This window comes from Corvus cornix, chromosome 2 (genome assembly GCF_000738735.6).
Source record: "Corvus cornix cornix isolate S_Up_H32 chromosome 2, ASM73873v5, whole genome shotgun sequence".
Lineage (NCBI taxonomy): Eukaryota > Metazoa > Chordata > Aves > Passeriformes > Corvidae > Corvus > Corvus cornix.
The window spans coordinates 102,897,884-102,924,291 of record NC_046333.1 but is presented as its reverse complement, the minus strand read 5'-3'; the positions used below and the strand labels follow the sequence as shown (position 1 = coordinate 102,924,291).

General features: G+C 39.4%; 1 protein-coding gene across 11 annotated transcripts in view; it reads left to right on the top strand.

Moving 5' to 3' along the window:
• Positions 1–305: 305 nt before the first annotated feature.
• The window catches only part of PTPRM (protein tyrosine phosphatase receptor type M), a 453,496-nt gene continuing 427,393 nt past the window's right edge, over positions 306–26,408 (top strand). For 7 of the 11 annotated variants that reach the window (XM_039549189.1, XM_039549188.1, XM_039549185.1 and 4 more), the window contains exon 1: positions 307–717. In XM_039549189.1, coding sequence (XP_039405123.1) covers positions 645–717 — 73 coding nt within the window. In that variant the 5' untranslated portion in view covers positions 307–644. Of the gene's footprint in view, positions 718–26,408 lie in introns of all 11 variants that reach the window. The other 4 variants (XM_039549187.1, XM_039549181.1, XM_039549179.1 and 1 more) reach the window with 1 other exon arrangement.

Sequence of the window (26,408 nt, the reverse complement as noted above, 5' to 3'; positions counted from 1 at the left end):
GGTTCCTTCTTCGCTTCCCCCCACTTTGTCCCCGAGCTTTCGACATCGTCCTCCCCGGCACAAAGCCACCACCTCCTTAGCAAGCAGAGCCGCGCTCGGGGCAGCGGGGCGGGAAGGAGACGCGAGCGCTTCGCCCCCACAGGCGGCGGTCGCCCCCGAGCTGCTGTCGGCGGCGGGGCCCGGCCGCCTCGCCCTCTAGCGGGGGAGAGCGGCGGCGCCGGCGGCTGGGCGTGACTTTCCGCGCTCCCTTCAGCCCGCCCGCCCGCCGGGGGGGACCGCGAGTCAGTCAGGGAGCCGAGCTGAGCCGGGACTAGCAGCGGCGCCGGCCGAGGAGGCTCTGGGATTAAGGGTGTCCCCTCGGGCACCGGGGGAGGCGAGCGGTACCCGCACGGCCCCCGGGGCAGCGGCGCGGCCGGAGGAAGGCAGACGGGCGGGCGGCCGCCGACCACTTCACAGCCTCTTCCCTGCTCTTAACTGCAGGGAGAGGGAGAGGAAGGGTGAACAGCCCGCGGGCACCAAGAGCGGGAGTCCGGCTGCACCCTCCTCGCCTGCTCCCCCGGACTGGAGGGGGGCGAGAGGGGCGCCTCCTACTTTGGCAAATACTTTGGCACTTCGCTGGATCCGGAGCAGGAAGGGCTGGAAATATGGGGAAAGTTGGAACTTGCCTGGTTACTTTGGCCGGACTTCTGCTGGCAGCGGGAGCGCAGACGTTCACAGGTAAGGAGTCGGTTCGCCAGCCCGGGGCCGGGCAGCCTTCCCGGGGGCCGGGCGGCGGAGGGGCAGGGGGAAGCGCGGGCACTTCGGAGGTGGTGGGGGTTTGGTTTGGGTTTTTGTTTTCTTCTGTATCTTTTTTTTTTTTTTTTTTTTTTTTTTTGCTCCCCATCCCCCTGACGGGTCTGACACTTCGGAACCGCTGCGTAGATGGGGTGGAAAAAGTGTCCCGAGGAGGCAGCGGTGTCGGGATGCCGCTCGGCTGGCGCCCCTGATCCCGATGGAAGGTCGAGAGGCTGGCGGGGCTCGGGCAGCCCTAGGGCAGGGCTGGAGGGACGGGCGGGACTCGGGCTCGCTCCGGCGTTTTTCCGCCGCTGACTTCCCGAAAGTTTCCCGCTGCCCCGGCACGGGGGGCGGAGGGGCGAGGTGAGCCGGTCCCCGGCGCTCCGCCCGCCGCCACGGCTGGCGACGGGGGAAGGAGGGCTTGCGGTGCTCCCCGGAGGGGCCGGCGGGGCCCCGCGGCTCTGCCCGCCCGCCGGTGCCTGGGCGCTGGCCCCCGCCGCTCCCCGCCCTCGGCGCTGCTCGGAGGTGCGGCTGTGAGACGCCGGCAGAGCCGAAGGGAAAGCCCCCGCCCCGCGCTCCCTGCAGCCCCCCGAGCGCCACCTGAGAGGGCAGAGCAGAAGCTGCCCTCGGCTGATGGGTGCCGGCGTTCACAGCCAAGAGGAGCCCGGCGAAGTGCCCCATCAGCGGCAGCTTTCCTCTGTTCTCCGAAGCCCCAGACCTGCAGATGGTTATCTTGGTCTCGAGTCCCCTGCTTGCACCCCCGTCCTATTTATATGTTGGACAAACCCGTAATTTTAGGCAGAAATTTGGATTGTGAAATAGCTCTGCGTGCTCCGCTGCAAGGAGTAACTTCAGGATTTTTTTTGGTTTGTTTTGTTCCTAACATGAAGTTAGTGCAACTGAAAGCACGTTAAATTGAAGACATCTGGTCTTCAGCTCGTGCGAAGTTTGCTTTGATCTGGTGGGAAGCAATACTTCTGGCTCCTTGTTGCTCAGGCTGCAACAAAATAGTTTATATTTTGCACATTACATGTTGCTTCTGTGCAGCGCTGTAGCTAAACCAAGTTTATGGCTAGGAATTGGTGGTCTGGTTTAAAACTTCTTAAAAAAGATTAAAAATTCTGGTTTTATATTTGGTTCCAGGGACCTCTTGTATACGTAGCTGCATTTCCCCTAGCTTCTTGAGAGCATTTTTACTGCAGATGAGGCAGAAGATCTCCGAGTAGAAAAATGTTTTGTTCCAAGGTGATATGTAACAATGATGAAATATTTTTCAAATACTCCTATTAGAAGGAAACTGTACTCTGCAGCGAATTATGAAACTGGACTCAATTAATATTAGCTCTACAACTCATTAATGTTGGAAGTCTAGCGTCCAGACTTCAATGGGAGCACTTGCTTTAATAAGACAAATCTGTAACTCATTGCTGACCTATGTGAACTGTCTTACTTCTTGTTTAAAGTTAAGCTGGGGCGACCCTTCTTCTGGATATTTAAATGGCTTGTGCATGCAATGTGCTGATACTGTACTGGGGCCAGCACTGAAGTGCTGTTCGTGTTGCTGAAGAACAATCCCACATTACTGTTTGATTTGTATCTATTGTATTCATTTACCTGACACACACTGTGGGGAGAACGGTGCTATAAACAGCAGACAATTCACCAATGACTTGTGCATGCAGTTACTCCAAGGGTGCAATTCCACACCTCCTGAAGTACTCAGTAACGGAGGCTGCTATTCACACACTTCACTGAGGTTGCAAAGGATGGCATGGGATGCGGAATCTGCCCTGTCTTCTCCCCATGTCTGCATGTGTACATGTATGTTAAATATTGAATGTAAAGATTATTTGTGAAGATGCATGTACAGGGTTTTTTTCCTTTTAGTATTGATTCTCAGCACTTGGAACAAAATTGATGATATTTCCATTTTTGTGCTTTACCATATGAAACTTGTGCCTGGGTGTCATTTTTGGCTGGGGGGAAAACTTGCTGTTTCTTTTGTTGAAACCTTGCTGCATTAGCATTATAGAAATTAAATGACAGAAAAATCCATCCTTGAGTTGGGTAGTTATCTTTTGTAATAGCTGTCCTTTATTGCAGATGGGAGTTATATGACTAACCTGTGAAAAGTTTAAAAACAAACAAAGAAGAAAAGAAACAAAGCCAACTCCACACCTCTAAGCTGAGTAGCAGTGTGTGAGTTAAGAGCCTTGGCATTTATAGTCCCATTTTTATTTTTGCCCTTTTCTAAACTGACTGATTCCTTTCACAAAGATTTGTTCTAATGTTACATTCAGCTATTGTCTTATTTGAGTTTCTTATTTAGAAAATAATCTTACTGAAATATCAGGTCTTGGCTTTCTAAGGCCTGGGAGCTTTCAAGTAATCTTTTGAAAGCAGCTTTACAGTTAATAACAATGAGATTTTCTCTGAGTCCTTAACTAAAGATTTTTAAATTCTAGATTCATCAGTTCAAGAAGTAAATGATCTCAAGAATTTGAATTCCAAGAGAGGTTACTGAAAACATTGTCTTAAATGGACAAGGCTGCTTATCCTAAGTTTTTGAAAGTAGCTGGGCTCTTTCTGCAAGATTAGTTTTGGGTTTGGGTTTTTTTACTATTTCATAGTTTCTTTCTTAGAAACTGTAGCACACCTAATTTAGCTGGCGTTGTTTATAATTTTAGCAAAATGTTATTAAGTTGGTCTCATGTGAAGGCTGAATGCTAATGTTACAGAAGTCCCTGAAAAGTGGTGTTCAATCATAGAAAATGCCACTTGCCTCCACCGTGTTCCTTCTTCCACCTCCTTGGTAGGTTATTCACGCTAGGGAAAGCAATTCGCTCCTATACGGGGTTTAGGTCAAACATAGAGATGTGTGGAGTTAGAAGGGACATTGTAAACTTAAATGTTTGATCTCACATAACCTGAAGGGTCTGGATGGGATGAGTTCTGTCAAATACAAAAGCGGGGAGCTGAAACTGAAAGCAAGGAAATGTACAATAGAACTTGGAAACTGTGTTTTTATGAAGGCATTCGTGTTCAGGTAGATGTAAATGTGCACACAGCCTGAATTCTGAAATTGGTGCTTCTTGGTTACAAGCTGACTCTTACAGCGGGAGGGCTCTTATTAGTCTGCTGTGTTCTCTCTTGCTGTGAAAAGCACCGGGGTTGTATGTTAATACTCTTCTTATGGCACTGGTTTAAAAAGTTTTAGTTTTTCTCTGAGCAGGAATGAGTCTTACTGCGGTGAGAGGGATGGACAGACTGACTAAAAGTGCTTGTAAAAGGCTGTTCGTAATAAACCAGGACTAGTGGCAATTACGAAGAGAAGAAAAGGAGGAAAAGTGCTGTACAAAACTTGAAAATTACTTGTCCTAGTCAGCAGTAAAGGCTTTACGTAAAAAATAGTAATTCTCAAGCTATTTCATGGATTAAAAATGCAAAACCTTGCATTCTGAATAGATGTTGTGTCTTAGATTAATCTGCTCATTTTTGGGTGTAGGCACTTTAAAAAGGAGGATCATATTTTCCAGAAAAGAGATGTAAGGAAGAAGTTTGACATGCTGAAGTTGAAACTTACTGTGATCATGTTGATGTTTGGTGACTGCAGAGAAAAAGAAAGAATATAGGTTAAGTCTTCATAGGTCCTCTCCTAGCTGAAATGAAGCTCCTAGCAATGTCTAGAAAATAAGAAGTTTCTGATATAATTAACTGTGTTTAAAGAGATTTCTCAGACTATTCAGGATCTCTGTTTGAAAGTCTGTAATAGCTATTCTGATGACAATAGCAACAAAGAGCTCCAATTGTAGTTATATCTCACTTTAGCAAATTCTGCTTTTGTTTGCACTGTTTATTCCACCTGCTTTTTTTTCTCTCCACACATCCATCAAGTCTGTATTCCTGCATCTTCTAAGGGAAGTAACATATGGTAGCGAAAATGCAGCTTTGTTAGTGTCTGATGCAGTTGTCAGCTCATCTACAAAATGATTCCAGCTATAGGTCATAGCATGGACTTGGCCTCACTAAACAGTGAGAGCTGTGGGGGAAGATTCTCAAATCAAACTTCCCACTGTTAAAGAGATTTTTGCTGCTGCTATTACAGCTGTTAGGTGAATAGGTGAATGACTTGATTTCTGGTTTACATCTAAGACTATTCATATTTAAAATACTCCAGCAAATTAATGGAAGCATTTTGAAAAATCAGCTTCTAAGTGTGATGTTGGGTTTTTTTTAAAAACTTTTTACAGTTACAAAAATGAAATAAAATTTGTGTTCCCATGTAAACTGGAATGTTCTTTAGAATGCTTCAGGTAAAAATGAGTCAAGGCTTTGGAAGTGGCACAATTCATCAAAAAAGAAACTATATGGTGGGTATGTTTTTTGTTTTGGGGGTTTTTTACTTCATTTTGCTGTTCTGGTTTCAAAAGATAGTAATGAAATGTCATCAGAAATTAAAAATAAATTCTACAAAATATTGCAAGGATGTAATAACACTGGGTGAAAAAACTGCTATGGTGTTTATTTGGTCTCATGATTTAGCAGTCGTCAGAATTCATGAGGAAAACAAATCACAGTGTCCTGAAACAATAAAAGCGCATATAATGTATGAAATAGTAATATATTTAGTGCTCACAGAAGTTGCTAGATTGACAGCTAGAGAGACCAAATCCCCAGGCAAATCACAAAACAGGGTAGAGTGAGCAAGCTTCTGAACTCCACCTCACTAATATCATTTGAGTCTGACGTGGAGACATGTGGGGATGGTTTATTTCTCATGTGCGCTCACCCACATCCCACGACGGTCAGTGAAAATGTCAAACAGACGAGTTGCTGGTGGCCGGGTCAGTTTTACACGTTCCTGCTGAAACAATCCCTTCAGTTTGCATCGTTGGAGGGAAGATAGTAAGTGTAGACTTGATGGAACAAAGTCCAGTGATGCTGTAGGGTCAGGATCTGTGAACTGATCCTGTATTTCATGTGTTGCAACTTTATGCTGAAGGAAATGCTTTTTGAGAGGGATATCTCTGGTGTTTAAAGCTTGTTAGTATCACTGTCAAACACTTATTTCTATGCTATATCACTAAGTTCTGAAGATGTTTCCCCAGGAAATGACATGCAATTATGAACCTTTCAGCTCACAATTAAGACTCTTGTGTAAAGAAGTAGTAGTTTTGAAAATTTTCCCAGGAAGAAATGGTTTGTTAATGTGTGAATGCAGCTGAATTACATACTCATTTTCTGTAGGAAAAATTGAGAATCTTCTTCTTATTTCATTTAATTTCATTTGATTTTGTTGATAACTTCCAGTTCTGTTATTTTTGATGTGTAATGTTACGTGCTAAAGACACCAAAACCAATTTGGAGCACATGGTCATATATTTAGGGGAAAAAAAAAAGTAGCAATAAATTTTCCTATGTCAGTCTGTTCACCCAAATGTATTCAGATACTTCTTTCTGAATTTTGTAATGTCTTCCAGAGTTTTGCCTGCTGTGATCTGCTGCTGATCACTAGGTGTAGCTGCATCTCTAAGTCCATTTTTCTAAGCATAGAAAGAGAAAGGGCTGTATGTAAGCTGGGCTTTGTGAGAATGTAGATGTGTTTGGATCTGGGGAGGTGTGAAAATAGATGATGGAATTTTGTGACCTAGAGAATTTTAATCCATTAGTGGCTTGTTTGCATCAATTTGATTACAATACAAATGAACTTTTAATTACTTGTAAAAAGGCTGATTTCAGTATCAGTGTTAGTATTCAAAAGAAAGACAAATGAATACTCTAATATAACAAAAATACATAATAAAATGCACGAAACCTCAAAGAAATTGTCAGTACTTTCCTAATGTTTTAAGTGCAAGAATTATTGCTGCAGAGATCTGATAAGTTTTGCTTTAAGGATCAGTCAAGATGGTTAAGATACAACCTTAAGTTTTGTGTGAGTACGTCTCCTCACAACCTATTAAGAATCTTTCCGATCCGTTCAAAATAATTATCAATGGAGATGATGTTGCTGTCAGTGGATTTCTGTTCTCCTTTTGGCAGAAGGAGGGGTTGTGTTGGTTTTTAAGCCACGTGGCTTCCATTAATGCTATGAGGAGGTATAGCGGGTAAGGTGCCATATATGCTTTCAAAATGAAGGAAAGACGTTTTTGTGCTCAGATTTCTTAGAGGAATAACAGTAAAAATTAAGGTGTATTTATTCCTCTAGGACATACCCATGCTCAGTATCTGCAGGGAATAGGAATGAAGTGTCTCAGCCAGAAGTGTCTGACTCAACAGTGACCCTTTGGCACATAAAAAACAACGATAAGAGAAAAAAGTAATGACCACAGTTGTTCAGACAAAACCAGGGCAATATTAGCAGGAAGGAGTTCTGAAAACAGGTGACACTTAGTGTGTTTTGGGGGGGAAGGTAGGAAGGAAAGTACAACATTTGCTGGAAGAATGGGAGATGAATGTTACTAGAAAAGATGTAAAAAAAATAATCTGAGGTCTAAATGGCAGCTAAATTACTTGTGGAAAACAGAAGTGAATTTATAATTATTCACATTTTCTTATTTTTTATTATCTTCGTTTTCAACACATTTGTTTTTAATAATGTATTCAAGGGTCAAATACGTCTTCTGACAACTTTACATAGCAATAGTTATCTTTACGCATATGATTAAATGTAATGATGTTAATGAATCTTTATTTTTTTTCTGTGAAATGGTGTAAACCCAACATTTTGCTTATGAATTTGTTTGTTTTTTCCCTCCCCACCCTCCATGTGTCATCTGCCCTGATTTAGAACAATAATTTTTGGTTACAGTGGGGTTTTTTGAGGGGTAGATTAGCTTTTTTATTGCTCCTCCGTTTTTTTGTCTTTTTAATCTTCTTCACTGTTAAGCTATTATAAATATCTCTTACAGCATTTTTTTGTTAATCGCTAGAAATATGTTTTTGCTCTGGAATAACTAACAGCTAATTACCTCTTTCATCACTTCAGTTCTTCATCTTGTAGGAGAATGAAATAGAGCATCACATGCCTGTAGGAGAGCAGATTTTTTTTTTCCCACCACACATATTTGGGGGGGATTTTTTGCTTGTTTGCTGTTTTGTTGTTTGGGTTTTTTTAATGTTTAAGGCTTGGTTATTTTGGGGAAGTTTTCAGAAAGATCCTGCTTTATTATTTTGAATCCTGTCACGTCTTTTATCCTGAACTCTAAAATCAAATATGGTTTAGACTATCTATAAATAAATGTAGTGGATAGAATACTTTTGTCAGTGGCCCTTTGTTTTGTTTCTGTAGCACATAAATGTAGGCTCATTAGGTGAAAGAACTGTTTATTTGTGCTGATAAGATTCAAACATAAGATTGAGGAGGATATTACAGCAGTTTCTGTGTACTTTAGGTGAATAAATAGTGGACCAGTAAGGTTTGCTTGATGGAGTTGTTGTTACAGACAAATTAATAGAGTGGCTCTTCACATTTTTTTTTTCCTGGTGAATATACATTAGACTGAGTAAATAATTTCCACCCATGATATGTGCACTTACATACTTGTGTGTGTATATGCCTGTAATCTGTGTGCTAGTTTGTCTGTCTGTGTCTTAAAGTTGATGAGTTTTTATCCATTAGCAGACCTTTGCATTTTTCATGGTGTACTGGAAGCAGAGGTAGTGGCAGGGGGGTTGTATTTTTTTTTTTCCCATTATGGCCAGATAATTCCTTATTTGGGGGCTGATGCTTAGGCTTTCTGCTATTGCTGATACAGTAGTTTGTGACCAAAAAATGGTCATCTACATGCACATCTTAAAGTTTTGCTAAAAGTCCATATAGTTTCTGAGGGTAGAGTTTCTCATAGTTTCTGAAAAAAGGATCTCCAGTGCTGAGAAAAAGTGTATTACCTGGTTATATCTCAAGGAGAGGCAGAGGTTTCCTGAAGGGATTCGCATTGTCCTCTACCTCCATAGAAACTTGTGTTTGTCTCACTTCTGCTATTTTTACCTTCATGTCTTTTTACTGTTTTAATAAACAGTTCAGTGAACAGTTGAAAACAAACATGAAAGTCAATTCCCATCTCAGTGAACTGTGTGAGGCACCATAACTGACATAACTGTTTTCTTTGTAGCTGCTTAGTATAAGTTGCTCTTTCTTCTTATGTGATTCGGATATTTGTCTTGTTTGAAAAATTTCGTTGTTGCTTCTTCCCTCCTCCATCCTTCTAGTAAATAAAATTACTGTGAGACGTCCAGGGTTTCCTAACAATAGCTTGCTCAGAGTGTGCTCAAAGGCATGGCAGAAACATGCAAGAAAATCTGTTTGTTTCAAGGTGTTTGACACTGTTTGCACACCCATTAGTACTATATATAGCATTTTGTAATTGCTGTGATTTTTCTGTCAATCAGTATAATTCAGGAACAGCACTGTTCTGATGATTATTTTGGAAGTTAATAGTGTTTCTTTAGTGTAATGCGTCTTTTTTACTTAAGTGTTTTAAGATATGTCATAAAACCAAGAAGCTATTTTCTCTCAGTGGAACTTTCTGAGCCTGGAGATTTTTCTGGTTCCACATTGGGATGACATAGCCTAATGTGAACTATGCCCCTGGAGCACAGCATGAAGAAGATATATAGATATAGATAGATAGACAGATATTTTTATTTATTTTTTTTTTTTTAAGCTCCTGTTGTAATAGTTGCTTAGTGATCAGATCTCCCACATAGGTGTGGGAGATCTGGATTTAACTCTGTGCTCTGGCGTTTGACTGTGACATGGGTGAGGATCTTCATAGCCAGACTAGTTGGAATTTCGTCTTTTTTTTCCACCATGGTTGAGAAATCTGCTAAATTTCCATTTACAAAAAATTTTAAAAAATGGAAGGTGACAGCTCAGAACCCCAAAACAAATTTAGAGAAAATGTACAGCAGCCTCTTGTTACCGCCTCTAACTTCAGTTTTCCCTGAAAACTCAAAAACATGGTTAAATACTGTCACATGTTTAGGAGATAGAGGCAGTTATGGACATTTCCAGGAACCATAGTTATCAGTGGGGTAGTTCTTATGTTAATGACTGGAAATGGCTATAGCCTTTTTCCTTTAATGTTACCTTTTCTGCATTCTGCAGAGTGGATGAAGATTATTTTACAAAGCACTACATTCAACACTTTAATATAAGCACTTTACGTAACACATCACTTAAGCTGTTTTGAACTTCTGCAGAGATAGCTTGATACTGAAGTAATTTCTCAGTTATGTAAGATAAATTGTTGTGCCAGTAATAATTTTGAGGCATTGTGCAGCTGATGCCCTCTTTACTGTGTCTGAGAGATGTCATCTTGACTCTGTCCTAGCTCAGCAACTTTCTAAATAGGAAAGAAACCTTTTGGTGTTAGGCCTCTGAGCATCACAGACTTTTTGTTGGGAAACCAACTGAAGTTAATATCTATTTAAAACCTTAGAGGGTGAAAATGTGAAATGGAAGCCTGTGTGTTGCCCAGCATTAGTACTTGCTGTTTATAGCGACAGCAAAGCACAATGGATTGAAGAGCATGTATAAAGTTCATGAGGTGTGTTTTATTTATTTTTACTTCAAGAATTGTTGTTAGAATTGCCTCCATAAATCTAGGCTAGTAAGGGATTTATGTGAATTAGTGTAGCACTTTCATTTGTGGATTTGGAAAACACTGGGGTTTGTTTTATTTATTTAAGAGTCTTTGAGACAAGCACATACCCTTTAGAGCAAATATGCATTGAAATTGCATAGGGCCCAGGAGCCCAAGACAAGTTGAAATACTCTCTTGGCAAGTAAAACCCCTGACTTCTGCAGCAGCCATGCACCACTGGCAGGCACGGATTGGGGTTTTTAAATGAGTCTTGCAGAAACTTCAGAGCTGGATCCTTACATGTAAAATTGCTCTTCGGAAAGTTTTTAGACTAGAATCAGGTATTTCTTTGCATCCTGAATTTTGGGCAGTTAACTGTTACCCTTGTTACCCAAAAACTTTCCGTGGCCACAGAAAGGTGTGAACATAAAAAACCTTAAAATGTTTATGAGGTCGTAGCCCAGTACATAGCATAAGGTATATATGTAGGAAAATGATGCGGAAATAACCCCTTAAAAATAATTTTCCTCAGATACTTCTGTTCTGTTTTCAGTCGTAGACAAACATACTGTAGTGCCTGTGGGTTGATTCACTGGCAGATGATTGCTGACTGCGAACTTCAGCCTTATTCACCTGTACCTTCCTCTGTCATATAATGGAGTTGGAGTGCTGAAGAGCAGATATTAATTCTGACTTGGAGAAGGGGTGAAGCATATGTTCAGACTGAGAATTTCAGGTAAAGACTGTCTGGGCTTTATCTAGCTAAATGGCCAAGGTCAACTCAAGGGGAATTAGGGAATGTAAACAGTTCATGCATTGTCTGCTGCATTTGAAATTTTTTCTCTGATTTCTACAGAGAAACAGATACAGCCTTTGGAGGTCTAAATTTTTATTTTGGAAGATACCTGTAATGACTTGGTGACAAATGGAAATGGAAAGCAGCAGCTGTGGAGTCATTCTGGCATCAGTCAGAAGCTACTTCAGAGGTTTTGGTTACATGCACTGGGTTGCAGTTTAGGGTGCCACATGGAAGCTTGCATTTTTAAAGTTCCTGCTTGCCTGTCAGTTCTGTTGAGTCCCTTGCAAAATATGGAGCCAGGTTCTGATGTGTAGCCCAAACCCCAGGACCACGATAAGAGCTGTCCATATTTTTGAATTACATTCAATTCAAAATGAACTTGTGGTTTCATGAATTGTTCCACAGTACATCTCCTTCAGTCAAGTAGTATCTGGCATGCTTGTTTGCTTCAAATTAATGCTCATTGTGGGTGGATCACAGCTTTGCAAATGGCAGTTTGGGAACCATTCGCTGGCTGTGAGTGAGAAATCTCACATTTCCAGAACTCAGTCTGTTGAAGTCTTCACAAATTGCAGAGTGTCACGCTAGATTTGTAGCAGTGAAAAATTAATTCTTGCTTGTACACCAGGATTAGAGGATGTGTATTTCTAGGCCTTTGGGAGCAGAACTGCAAAGAAATGGGATCTGTATGCTTGAAACTGGCTTTGAGAAAATACGTGACTTTCATAAGCAGCCCCATTCCTGTAATTTCAGTGCTTTGACTCTGCCCAGTGGTCTAGCAATAAAAGAAAGAATTGAGCAATCATAGAGATCTTCCAGAGCTGTGTACTGTGGAACTTTGTGCAGAGGAAGAGGGAGGGTTCTTACCTGCTCTCAGTTCTAAAATTGTGCTTTAGTACAATGTGTTCCACAGGAAATATAATACATATTTAACAAAGCTGTTTACCACCAGACCACCTTTAAGAATACATTGCTAACCTGCCACCTCCAGAGCTCTCTCCACCTCCTTTTCTCTGTTCATGCCGGCTCCTCATCACTATATTCCACAAATAGAATCATAGAATGGTTTGGGTTGGAAGGGGCCGTAAAGATCATCTAGTTCTGACCCTCTTGTCATGGGCAGGGATACCTCCCACTACATCAGGTTGCTCAAACCCCTGTCCAGCCTGACCTTCAACACTGCCAGGGTTGGGGCATCTGCAGCTTATCTGAGCAACCTCAAGTGCCTCACCAGCCACACAGTAAAGAAGTTTTTCCTAATATCTAATCTACATAAACTCTCAGTTTGAAGCCATTTCCCCTTGTCCTGTCGCTACACTTCCTGATGAAGTGTCCCTCTCTGGCATCCTTGTAGGCCCCATTCAGATACCGGAAAGCTGCTATGAGGTCTCTGTGCAACTTTCTCTTCTCCTCTTCTTGAATAATTTGTGCCTTCCTCGGCCACCTCTGTCCTTTGGACAGCAATGACTGAGTTGGGGAGAGAGCTGAGCCTGCAGGATGGTAGCTCTGATGTGGATTTTCTGTGTTGCTGTGGGGCACTTTTGCCCTTACAGTTTGGAGAACTATGTGCATGTTTTCAGAAGGCTGCAGAGCCTCTGGGCATCTATGGCAGAAGCTTGGGGATACAATTCCTGACTGCCTGAGTATCATTCATAACATGTTAAGCGTTTTGCCTTTTTTATTTTTCCTTGAGGCAGATAAGACCAAAATGGTCCCATGCATGTGCTAACACATGTGACAGCAAAGCAATATGTGCTTATACATAAGTACTGTGAGCAAGTGAAGTTTTAAGTCTTGCTTTGCACTGAGTGCAGTCACACTGAACACTTGATAGCAACAGCAGGCAGTGCTGGTGGGGAATGAGATACAGCGGCCAGATCTAGATTTCAGACCAGATGGACATTGTTCATAATATTATTTGGGTGTGAATGGTTTCTACTAGAGTGTGAAGTAAACTGATGAAGATTTTTAGTTTGTTCTTCAATCTAAAAAGAATTAACAATACTGGCCCTAATTATACAAACGCAAGCTCAAATCCTCAGGATGAGTACAGTCACTTTTGGGCATACTGTCAAAGTAATTACAAAAAGCTCCTGTTGACACAATAATTGCAGATAAATCAGATGTTAATGCAAGTCAGCATGAACACACCAATATTGGCATTTTGTAGAAATGTAGTTACACATATAGTTTTCTGGAAATTGGAACAGCACTTTTCAAACACAGCAACTGAAATTTTAGTTTCTTATAATAAGTAGAGTGGTTTTTTAGCCTACCTTTGAAAATTCACCTGGAATATTTTTCTGTGTGAGCAATGTGCCATTAAATACCATGCTAGAGATATCAGCTCGTTTTAAAAATCTTTTGGGGACTGTTTGTGGGAAAAGATGGCGAAGAATCTTTCATTTCCAATGTCTGCTTCCCTTCTTAATAGATACAGAATAAATGTGGTTTGCAAAGATTTGGAAGAGGGTCACTTTTTTATTCAAATATTGCAGTTAAATATTGTATAATATACTGTCCATACCTTGGGTTGACCTGGGTTTGTCCATGCTGACATGTTAATTTTGGCCCTTGTTTCTATGTGCACTTCTAATGCATATGCAGTGTATTTCACACTACCAGTACATATTTTTACTTGTTAAAATTATGCTTTAAAATGACCTCAAAAGTTCCCACTCTGTACTTACTGTGCAAATTTTTATTGTGGTTCCTACTGATGAAAGTTCAATATATGAGCAGGCTGCTGGCCATGCTCACATCATCCTGTACAACGCGATTTATGTTGCATTAGCAGAAGCTGAAGTGGTCTATTAAAGCATTCAAGTTTTCACTCCCATATTGAGAGCAGCAGATTCCTTAATCCTCATATGGCTGATGTCTCTGCTGGAGTGTTAATAGATAGTCTAATTTGTGAGCTAAATTACTAATTGTATTATGAGCCTAAACCTTATTAAGCCTTTTGTATAGAATTAGATCACAGAGCTTTGGGAAGCTGAATGCTGGTTGGGTTCTGTCTCCTCTCTTTAATGACAGGAGCAAGTTTTACTGGCATCTTTTCTTCAGCACTACATGGGTCTGAGACTGCAGCTGATTTCTTTTGCTGGCTTTTACAGTATCAACAGAATCATAAGTTTGAAAAGTGGAGTGACTTTAAGAGCAGCTGAAGATTTCCAAATAGGGTCTCAGGTACCCGAAAGCAGTAAGATTCCGTGTTTAGCTGAGGTGAGGCCATGATCAGGACTTGAAAAGGATTACTCTGATCTTGTGTACACACACTGGGTGCAGATCCACCTGTGTGGGAATAGTTTAAATCGTTCAAAAGCTGTGTAATGACTGCAGTTGTATAACAGGATAATGGATTTATTATTCCTGTAATAGTTCAGGTAGATGAACTCTTAACTTAAAGAAGTCACTCAAGTTAGATTTTTTTCTGAAGATGCTCGCTACCCACCTAGAGATGGAAAATGCTTGCCTTATCACTAGCTGTGCAGTAAATTTCATGAGCTCCTCAGCTGCTTCTGTTCAAATCTATCTGTTTTCAGAGTTGGTTTGTGCTCCCCACTCTGACTTTGCCCTGGAGTGAGCCTCCTAATGCAGCCCAGTTGAGGATGGAGAGGATTGCCTCCAGCAATGAATCAGTAATAAACAAACAACGTGTGACTTTGGATTTTGACATCACTTGCAATAAATTTTTATGTTGATGTGGAGGATGACTGTGAACTGTTGGTGCCTTTGATATAGGAATATTGCTCTCAGGGCAATTAATTTTCTTTAAGAGAAAGTATTTACAGCTACTCCATACATTTTCTTGTGCATACACAAGATAGAGGTGCAGTGTTACGAAGTTTTACTCTCTTCACTTTAAGCACAGCAGAACTCTAAGCTGTTGTGACAAACTGGTCTGTTTCACACCTGAAATTCTCAGAGCTCTGTATGTACTTAATGGCTTTGCTTTTTGCTGTTGTAAATTAATGTCATTTGACGTGCATGGGTAATAAATGAAATTAATAGGCTGTATGGCTTGTATCACATCTTCTTATATTTTTAAAGAGCTTTTTCTGTTTCTGTTCTTGCATTACATCTAGTGTTTCTGCATCACATTTAGTAACATACTTTTTAGAGTATAGTAATAAAAAAATCGGTGTTTGTCCTAAGAGAGAGAAAATCAGAGGATTCAGCACTGGACTTTTCCATGTACATTGGTTCTCTCGAATTACATACTGTGTTTATTTATTATGGTATGGTGAGTAGAGCAGCCAAAAGTCATTGCCAAAAGCTAATTGTCTTCAGGTGTGTTCTGTAGAAGTCTGAATTTCTTAGGACTTTCTGTGTAGCTCCCAAATTTATTTGGTTTTTGAAGTATTTTGGTAGGTGAAGAGTTTTTGAGGGAATTTTTACATGTTTAAAAAAATCTAGTATTCACCTAATCAAATACACCGTGTCTGGAGATGAAAACTCAAGGGCTCTACATTCTACATTTCTGCTGAAGAGGGGTAATCATGCTGAAACTCACAATTGACCTTGTCTACCTTTTGGTAGCAAATGCAACTTGCACTGGCTTAGATTTACAGATGAAATAATTTTGGGATCCGGGAATAAGAGAACTTCAGAGGTTTTTGTATGCTTAGTCAGAGGCATGGCTAGGAATGCAATGACTGTTCCAAATCAGGCTGCTGCTTCTGTAGAAGAGAATAATGCAGGTCATTGAGGTACACACTTCATTAGAAAGGCTGAACTAATGTTATAAACCCTAAAGGCCTAACCTGATGTCCTGGGAGGGACTGAAGTGATAATGTTGTGCATGTATGCAGAAAAGCAAGTGAATTCCTTCATCTCTAGACTCTGTGCTCAAAAAGTACTTTATGAAGAGTGCCTTTCTACTCTAATTTTGTTTAATGGTCTTGTTAACATTTGTAGTCTGGCCCCGATTGATTTATATGTGGGGTGTGTTTGATTTTGGTTTTCTCCCTTAGGATAATGAGTGGTACTGAACATCAGTGGCATTCTTGTGGTGGTTTTCTTCCTGCTCTTTTTGTACAAAAGGCCAGGAGTTTGTTGACATAAACATCAAAGTTGTATATATATGCATTTTTGTTTCATCTAGTACGCTACCTTTTTTAAAATTTTTTTTTAATTTATTTTCCGTTTGGTAAGGGTTCTTCAGAACCTTTTATAAGTGATTTTGAGAATGAGCTGCTATACAGCTGTGGTTGGGAGCTGCACTACACCCATCCTTCCAAACAGCATCCAGCCCTGAAGAGGCAGAGAGAAACCATTTCAGTCATACTTTCACACTTACTGTGTAGGAGACATGCTAGAAGCAAAAGCTTAATCTTAGAACTTAACTTTTAAAAAATACAAATAAAAAGAATCAGACATTCTTCACCAGTTTTGTGGGGTTCTTTTTTCTTTCTCTTTTTTCCCCCTGTAAATAAACTTTTGTGATTATGAGAGAGGGGATGGGAGGACGGTTGTGAGATAACTACCTGCTTTACAGTGCTAATTATGGTATGTATTACATATTAATAGGGAATCTTCTGTTGCCACAGGCAGAATCTCCCAGTGGGAGATACAGGAGAAAGCTATCTCAGAAGCAGGGAGCAGTGGAGAAACCTGGCTCTGCTCTTTTGTGTGGTGGCAGCACGGGAGTTGATGTTGTTCATTGAAGCGGGGGGGGCTGCTCTGACAAACCTTGGAGCGTTGCATCCTTGCCGTGGAAGAAGATAGTGCTGTACTGGCTCAGAGAGAACTGAGCTCTGAGCGAGGGAATTAGTTCCAGAAGTTTTTCAGGGATTACTACCACTGTCGCTGTGTGAAATGTAGGGACAGTTTGTGCATGGACCTGAAGCTTTATAAAAGCATTGCAAACTAAGAGCTTTTCAAGGTACATTTAGTTGCAGTGCTTTTCTGCGTAGATTTCTTATGGTCTCCTATATTGCATTTATGCCATGGGAGTTTGAGATCTGTGGCCTTGGTGTTTATTCCTAAAGGAGGGAACACTTGTATATTAAAAAATAAAAGGGAAGAAAAAAGCATAACTGTGTGGTTGTTATGTTAAATGAATTTTAAAGCCGATGAGAAGAGGCATTCAGAGATGAGAATGCTAGGGGGGAGAAATGAAAGCACATTGAAGCTGTTTCCCCTGGAGGGCTTTACGCAGGATTGAGAAGAAGTGGTGCATACTGAAGCCTTGTTTATAGTCTTTCACTTACTGTTAATAAAACAGGGATGTTCTAAAAGGTTTCCATAATTAAAATGCAGTCCTTGAGTATAGTGCATTTTCAGAGTGGTCTAAAGCCCTGCTGCCTCTCAGACTGCTTAAATCACTATTTATAAAAAATGCTACAGTGGACTTAGTGTTTTGAAGTTGTTTTCGATCAGAATGATGTTAGAAATGTTGGGTATTGAATAAATGAAAATAGAATTTATGGGAAAGCTGATAGGCGTACAAATTGACTGGTTAGTAACTAATTACCAGTAAAGAGATTGTTTTCGCCTTCTCTCTTTTTTTCCATAATTGGCTGAATATTAATAAATTAGGTTTATTTCTGGAAAACAGCAAGTTTTAATGGTCTGGCAGAACTTAATAAGAAAAAAGCTAAAGAATTAGCATAATAAATAATTATTGCTTCCAGGGTTTTTATTGTTAAGATAATAAAATGTTAAAAAGCAAACCACTTGAGTAGAAAGTAATTGCACTGACAAGCACCACACAGCTAGCATTCACAATAAAGTAAACCTTCTCTCAATGTCAACCTGATTTGCTATCCACATAAATGCTTCCTCACATTATGGAAATGTGCTTTTTCTATCAACAGAAAAGAATAAAACTTCTGGCATCTAATTAATCTTGTCTGACATTTGATTTCATACTCAGGTTAAAACATGAGGCAGGTGGGTCTATCTTTGCCCCCCCCCTCTATGTGCATGACCACAGGCAAATCTCTCCATTAATGTCAAGCTGCATCTATGTGTCTGTGCCTCTGCCACATGTCAGTCATTAATGCATTAGCATTGCTTGGATTTGGCTCACATGCACCAGTTTTCTTGTCTGGAGGGCTTGGTAAATAGGGAACCGCAGGGCTTCAGCTCTGCAGCACAAGCATTTCACCTTGACCTTCCCTGTAAAGGAGAAGGGATTCTACTGTATAGGAGAAGGATTAGAAGTGGTAATTTGTAGCATTGGGAGTTTCTGAGTTTGTATGATCAAGGAGAAGAAAGAAGCAAAGCTGATTGGGCTTTGACATTTTTATTGATTAAGAGTGCTCTTGTTAAAGACTCAGAACTTTTAATGGTGCCTAAATGTATTACCTGCAGTAGTTTAGACTTGTTGATGGCAGGATTGTTTCTCTAAAGTGGACCAAAAAACTCAATAAAACTAGCTGGATGCATTATGGGTATTTTATTTTCTGAAGTTCGAGTTAATGGTTTCTGCCAGAGGCAGTGGGCAGCACTTGAAAATGTGGTGGGTTTGACCTTGTATGCTAAAACCTGGGTAACTCTGTTGTATTTTTACATACTTAGGGAGTGCAATCATTTAAAAGGAAAGTTAAGAACTTAGGTTCAAGTAGGAAAATCTGTCCTTAGAAATAAAAGTGATAATATTAAGCCATTTCATAATTAAAATGACATTAGTAAACTGAGAGATACCTTCATTAACATAGTTTACATATTAAAATATTTTCCTATAGTGTTTGCATGCAATCTCCCATGGTATTGGGAAATAAATACTTGCTTATGAAATCAGAAAGTATTAGAAAGAATCAGTTTTCTTTTGCTGCCTAAATGCAAAAAGTAAAAATGTCACTGGTGAAAAATGTCTGCTTCTGGTCTTTTGTATTTTCTAAAAGTTAAATTCTAAGCTTTTGTTTCTAGTGCCTGTATCCTACACAGTAATTGTGTGTTAGTGAAATGGTTTCTGTCTGTATCTGCAGGGCTGGATGCTGTTTGGAAGGATGGGTGTAGTGCAGCTCCCAGCCACGGCTGTATAGCAGCCCATTCTGTAAATCACTTATTAAAGGTGCTGAAGAATCCTTACCAAAAAAAAAGGAAAAAAAGAGAAAAAAACAGGCAGTGTACTAGATGAAACAAAAATGCATACATTACAACTTTGATGTTTATGCCAAATTGGTTTATATGAATAGTGCACTACCACAAGTTAATAGGCAAAAATTGTAAATGAGCCATATTCTCATTATGATGAGCACTGCAGTGAGTAGATAACTACTTCATACGTCACCTGCTTCTGAGCAGTGACAGGTAGAATCTGGCACTAGAGGAATTAGCATTTAGAGACCTAAAAAGAGAGAGATTTACTCATGATTGACTTTTGGCAACAGTGGCTTTCAGTCTTTGTTACGTTTTGACTGTCTTTTGTAATCTTAAAAGGCAGCCTCACCAGATGGAGGTAGAAGATGGAGCCAGAAGATGCCGGTCTGTGCCAAATGAGGCTCAGCTATGAGGTTCTTGCTGTCAGGGTTTTCCCTGGGTATTTCTTGACAGATTTTGCCTTCAAGAAGCAGATCTAGAAACCAAGAGGAGGAGCACTAACACAGCTTTGGTTCACACTTACTAGTTTTTTCCACCTTGAAGAATGAATATTGCTGGTCTAACAGCTTTTCAGAGACTGTGAAATGTAAATGTGGAGTTGGAGAAATGCCATCCCACTCAGTATCCCGTGTCGGCAGAAGCAGCAGATTTTTTCAAGAGATCAGTTGTAATGCTTTGCATTTATGTGCTGCAGTGTCTTTTCAGTTGCTTTTGGGAAGGTTTCAATTCACAGAACAATTAAAGGAGGAAGAGTCCTCTGAGGGTTTCCCAGCTGATTGTCTGTTCAGCAGTGAGAGAGTTGATTTCAAAGGTGTTGCTCAGGTTGTCCAGTTGAGTTCTGAGTTCTTTAAGGATGGAGGGAGGTTCTGCAGCCTCTTTGCATTAAATGAACTTGTAAAATATGATCTCTAAAAATTTTTCAGTAAGTTAGAGTAACATTTTTGTACAAGAAGAAATATTCCAGCGCATATTAAAATATAAAACGTAGAAGTTAAAGGATTTTTCTTTTAGGTTTCTGAATGCACTGTGTTTGACATGCATCTGTTAGGAAGGTCTTTCTTAATACCTTTCCATAATGTTGACAAATACTTTTTAAGGGTGTCAGTAAAATAAACTCATGTTGCTTTCTGTCCTAATTTTGTTCAGAATGGGTATGGTTGTACCAGTGACTGCTTCTGATTGTCTTGTTTCTTCAAATAATAAAATGATGACCTATATAAGAGAGTTGCTCCAGAAAATATTTTAATTTGGTTTTCAGATTCATGTAGCTTAAAGGCCTAGACTTAACTACTTTCATAGCAGAAGTTTTCATTGTAAGGTACCAGCATTCTTGTTTAATAACAGGGAATACTAGAGCTCTCCCTGACAAAGGTGCTTTTTTCACTTAAAAAGTTCAGCAGAAAGAAAGTACAGGACAATACTAAACAAAAAACAAATTACGGCACCAATAAAATGAGTGAAATGTATTAAAAAATATCCCAGTGGAGGGCAATTCGTAGTTGAGGGTAAGAATTACCGATTAGTAACTGAGTTTTGTCCCAGATAACACTGGCAGGGAAAGAAAGGTCGTTACTCTGTACGTGTGAGACTGTGGGGAGTTTTAAAGCAGTGGAAGGAGGAATGAGTGATGCCTCTAGAGGAGTTTGTGGAAAGGAACAACAAGCACAAACATGCTTTCCTGATGCAGAAGAACTAGAGTTTATTATACCATGTCTGAAGATTTTTTCCTATACTTTTTCTGTTTCCTAATTCATTTAAGTATCGTTGGCTGCCATTTCAGTGGAGTTCCATAAATTCCAAGTGCGTGAACCTGAGAATTCCAAGAAACCTGAACCTTTCTCTTTGTTTGGAGAACAAATAAAAAAAGACACAGAGAAACGGGCCTGGCTAGACATGCTTAGATCCCAGGCATGCTACTATTCACGGGGGTATTGGTTCATTTGAGACACATGTAACTTAAGTCTCCATTGCTGTTCTCTTCCCTTATTTATCCTTTTGGCAATAAATTTTGTTCTTGCCAGAAATGTGCTAAGTAATTAGATGACACATGATGGTCATTTCCAGGGGATTAAAGTTCATGTTTTCAGAGAATTCTAGAGTTTATAGTCACAGTAAAAACATCTTGCTAGTAATCACTGAACAGTGATAAGGTTATAGGTTATTCTGTGTTTAAATTAATTACCATGTCAGACTTCTAATTAGGACTTGGTATATTATAGCTGAGGTTTCACAAATTACTAAAATAAGTGTCTATCTTCTTTCTTTTTTTCTGTCCATGTTTTGGCAATCTCCACAGGCTCTGTAGAATCAATGCCATAAAGTCAAGATTCCAGGTGCAATTCTTGCACTGTTTAAAATGTTTAGGGATTTTTTTAAAGTTCTTTAAAATATTGCAAAGGGGTTCTTTTTATTTAGTTACTGCTGGTTTAGGTAACAGGATGCTGATTTCCTCTTATGAGGGGATAAAATGCAAAAGACTAAGTGCCATGCTCTGCCAGTAGTCATGTAGCTGCTATTATTTGTGTTCTTGCATATAGACATATAAATGCCAATTTTAAGAACTGTCAGTTCAAAAAGAGAAAAATAAGGAGTTAAACACCACCAGTTTACACTTGCACATCAACAGAATTGTAAATGTTGGAGTTGGTGTACATAAAAGGTATCTGTGAACATTCCCCTAGTGCTAACATTTGACTCAGGCCAGCAGGAAAATTTAAAAAGCCAAAACAAAATAAACCTCCTAAATTTAGAGTCTCTTTTTCCATTCACAGTCTCATTATTTGACACTCTCAGGACTCAACACACTACTTTTATTTAGCCTGTTTTTCTGCATTAATATCCCATCCTTCTTGCTCTGGTAGTAATTGTGACTGTTTGGTGGAGCGTTGCTTGCTGGTGGGAGGAGGGCATTTTGAACAGAAGCTGCTATGGCTTGAAGCTTCAAATTCTGGCTAATTTTACAGTGGCTTTTTAATGCTACACATTGTTACTTGTTGTAGGACTGAAATTTATCCCTGTATGAATGATGGATTGCATTTCCATTTTACTGTTCCTTTGGTTTCTTGTCAGTAGTTGGTGACCAGAATGCTTTCACAGCAATGTTGGTGCAGTGTTTTGTGCGTGTGGTGATGGCCTTGAGTTGTTGGTGTTTGGAGGAGAAGAGAGCTTTAGGCTGGGGTAAGCTTGGCTGCCAGTGAAGGCTGTTACCAACAGAGATGCATGAATCTCCAAGCAATGTCAACAGTTCCACCTATTTTTGGCTGTAATTATGTTGTATTAGAATATTTTAATTTGTCTGATACAATGCTATTGGTACACCAGAGGTATTTGAAACATGGAGAAGAGAGAGGGAGGATATAAGCAGAACTGGGAAAAGAAAGGGAATAGAAAACACAGGGTGGAAAACTCTGGAAAGCAGAAGAGAAAGAAAAAACAAATGTGTGAGGAATGCGGAACATGAAGAAGTATTTGTCTCATTTGTTATGTGTAGGAAAAGGAAAATGAAATTAAATGACAGGCAGCAACAAACTAAAAGTTTTCAGTTTATTAATGAGAACTAGTTATATCATGTTGCAACTAAACAGATTATATCTGTCTGAAGAGCTTTTTTTTTTTGTGCACCTGCATTTAGCTAGATTTGGCTCTGTAACCTAGGTCAGCCTAATTTTTCAAGTTCTTGTAAACGTATTGGCCATAAGTAGGTACTGTGTTGTTTCTTTCTTTGCAATGGTAGTTGGCCCTTAAAAAAAAAATCTTTAAAATTATGAAACTTTATTTTTAAAAAAAAAATTTCCCCACTTTTCTCAGTCTGGGCAACCCACTGTGTTTTTAATTGAGCATGAAATGAAAATAGATTTGTTTACTCACTTAGTTGATGTTATCTGACCTGTTAATACTGGCAAAACTGCATTGGGGCAAAGTTTCAGGCTAATGTGTTGCTCTTCTTTTTTTGCTGACATCCTTCAGAAGCCATAGTGTTTAAAATGAAAGCAAGCAAACCCCAAATGAACAAACAAACCCCACGTGGTAAGTTTAAAAATAATATAACCATGATGTCAATCCTTTTCCAAGCTGGCTGATTGTACAAAGCAAATAACTGATGTTTCAAAATAGTCCAGTATATCTGTATATGGTATTATGTGGGTTGTCATTGTCGTTACAGAAGTCACAAGATAGATATATAGAGATATATATATACACACACATGAATTATATACTACTGAGCTTCTGCTAATACGTTCTTATATCTATTTTAATGAATTCCAACATGTATGTGCATCACTAAAATAAACTGAGTTTTCTGCAGCTGTGAAAGATCTGTATCTATATTACGTGTTTGAGTTCTTCAGGCAAACGTGGGAAAACGCTTCAGTCTTGTATACTTTCACTTCATCAGTGAAAAATGTTTCTGTGGTGTATATAAGTTTAGTGATTGAAACATGATTTTGGTTCTTATCCAGATGATGGCACAATGTAATTTACTTATTTAGTGTTTCTTGGGGTTTTTTTTTGTTTCTGTAGGGGAAGTATGTGATTGGACAGGTGCTTTTACATTGGTGTTGCATGTAGCCTCTTATGGGTACGTTTATATGGAATGAATTATTTAAAATTCTGCCTTTTTCAGAAAATGCCCTACATATTATGATTAAATTATCTTTTGACTTTAAATATTTATTAAGTACGCAGTGGAATTCCAGTGGTTAATTGGTTTTGGTGCAAATGCGTGACATAATGTAGTTTAAGGCTAGGTGGAACTATTAGATCATGATCTCTGGGGCACAGATCAAGAATTATTGCTGAATGAAGAACAACTAATGCTGCACCTATGAACATCAGGAGAGGAGTGCTCAGGAGTTAGTGTGTGAAATCAGATGGCACTAATTCCCTTTTGAATAGACACAATGTGGCTAACTATTTGAAAAACACAGTGTTATCTTGCTTTTAGGATTTGTGTATGAATAAATTTCCGTGATTGGGTTAAGGTGTGAATGTACATTGTACTGGCAGTTCTGTACCAGCTTGCAGATGGGGTTCTTGAAATGATGTGCGTGCAAAACAGCAGCGTGAGCCACCAGTGCTGGCAAAGCAGAGCAGGCAGCCCAGCTGGAAGATATTCCAACTGCACTAGGAAGAGTATCTATGCAGTCTTTATGGTGCCTTATGCTGTAAATTCCTTCTCTCGGGATTTTTTCTCTCTGTGTGTATCTTATGTCATATCTTAAATGGAATTCAAGTTCTGACTTCATTATGCTGTGTGTTTATTACACTCCATTTCACTTTTATTGTCTACTGCAGGAGATTCAAGAAAATCTTTTGAGTTGGTCAAAAGATGATGATTATTTTAAAAGATTTCCCCTTTCTCCCCAGCATCTGTTACAGCTTGCAGTAGCTGTTCCTGATGCTGGCATCTTACAAACTTGAAGAAACAACAATAAAAACCCAAGAGACAGTCCAGAAGACGTACACACAGAGACAAGAATTTGTTGCTGTCGGTGCAAATTACATTGCCGCAGCTGTTCAAAGTTAGATGAGCATGCATAAACGTGACAGCTATTGTGATTGTTGAATATTTTTCTACTTTTTTAATGTTTAACTTTCAGCGATTCTTTTCCCTTCTTTGTGGTGTTACACAGTCCAGTTCTCATCTCCTGAATGCAGGTGCTGCTGCTTAGGGCTGCAATAGCACTCTTACACTGATATATTCTTACTTTGTACCAAGGCATTTCTGGAAGTTGAATTAGTGAGTGAAACAGAAGCTAGGCAATGTTCTTTATTTATTTTTTCAGAAGATCTCAAAGCAAGGAGATTAACCATACCACATCATCTACCTCCCTTTGAAGCTTGTGACTAAATTGTAAATGGAGCCTATGCTATTTGTAGCATAAAACAGAATCACCAAATATGCAGCGTTGGAAGGGGCCCAATGAAAGATCGTCAGGTCCAATCCATTTTGTTATGAGTGTGTGTATTTTTAATAGAGTCAATAATATTCACCCCCCCCCCCTTTTTTTTTATTTTGAGTTGTCAGACTCCTTGAAAATTTATGTTAATTAGATCTCCCATCATTTCCTCTCACGCAGTTGCTGCTTCTTGGGAACAGTGCTTGTTGTATGCTTCGTTGCTGGTAAAGAAAGCTTGCGTGTTCTATAATTGGAATATTTCTTTATTCTTTGCTTTTTAAAGTTATGCTGGATGCAGTAGGAAAACCAGATGCTCTCTCAGGGTGATGTGGGTGAAATAGAATCCCTTTGGGGATTACTGTAAATGCTGGTTTCTAATGTAACAGCTTTTAATTATATTGATTTAGCTAATATTTGCAACTGAACTGTTGCTTCCTGAGCATTTTGTAAATGTTGACAATAATCTAAGGAGAGAAGGATGATGTCTTGGTGCTTTTCCAGTTTTCAGATGTTGTAGTCATATTGTTACAGCTTAGTCAAAATTCTATATGCATGTGCAAAATGTTTATGACTTAATAGTAAAACCTTGGAATAAGCAAAACTTTGTTGCTACTTGTCAGTGTGTTCATTGTGAGCTCTTAATTAATTCTAATAAATAGATTATCAAGGTTAATTTGTAAATATTTCCACTTTTTAATAACTATATTAATAAATGCTCGTATTTAAAGCTAGAGGTACTTTAATTTTTTAGACTATTGTTTCAAGGGTACATATATAAAAATACATAATAGGTAAAAAGTATAAATATGTCACATGATTTAATGTTAAAAAATATTTAGCATGTGTGCCAAGCTGAAAAGACATGTGCTTATTCCCTCCACACTCATCATCTACAACTATCTTTCATCAGATCCCGGAGCACATTACAAAGGAAGATAAGTTTCCTCATTTTATGGAGGAAATGTGGATCATCTGCCTTATTGATTAATGCAGCACTTTTGGGGTTTTTTTTTTGAACATGTCATAACAGCTATAAATGCCTCAAAAGCTCTTGAAGGCTGTCAGTCATGGTGGAACACGATTTTATTGTCTTCTGCAGGCATTCTGATAAGATGCCTCCTTATGTGATTGGATATGGCCCTCCTATAGAATTTTGTGTTCTCCTTAACCAATGCAGAGATGGACTAAAGGAAAGAGAAGTTCAGGTGTTTGAGCTGGATAAATCTCCATGGATGTAACACTTGGTTTCTAATGCAGCAATTTACATAAATGAATCTAAGGCAACATAATTGTGAA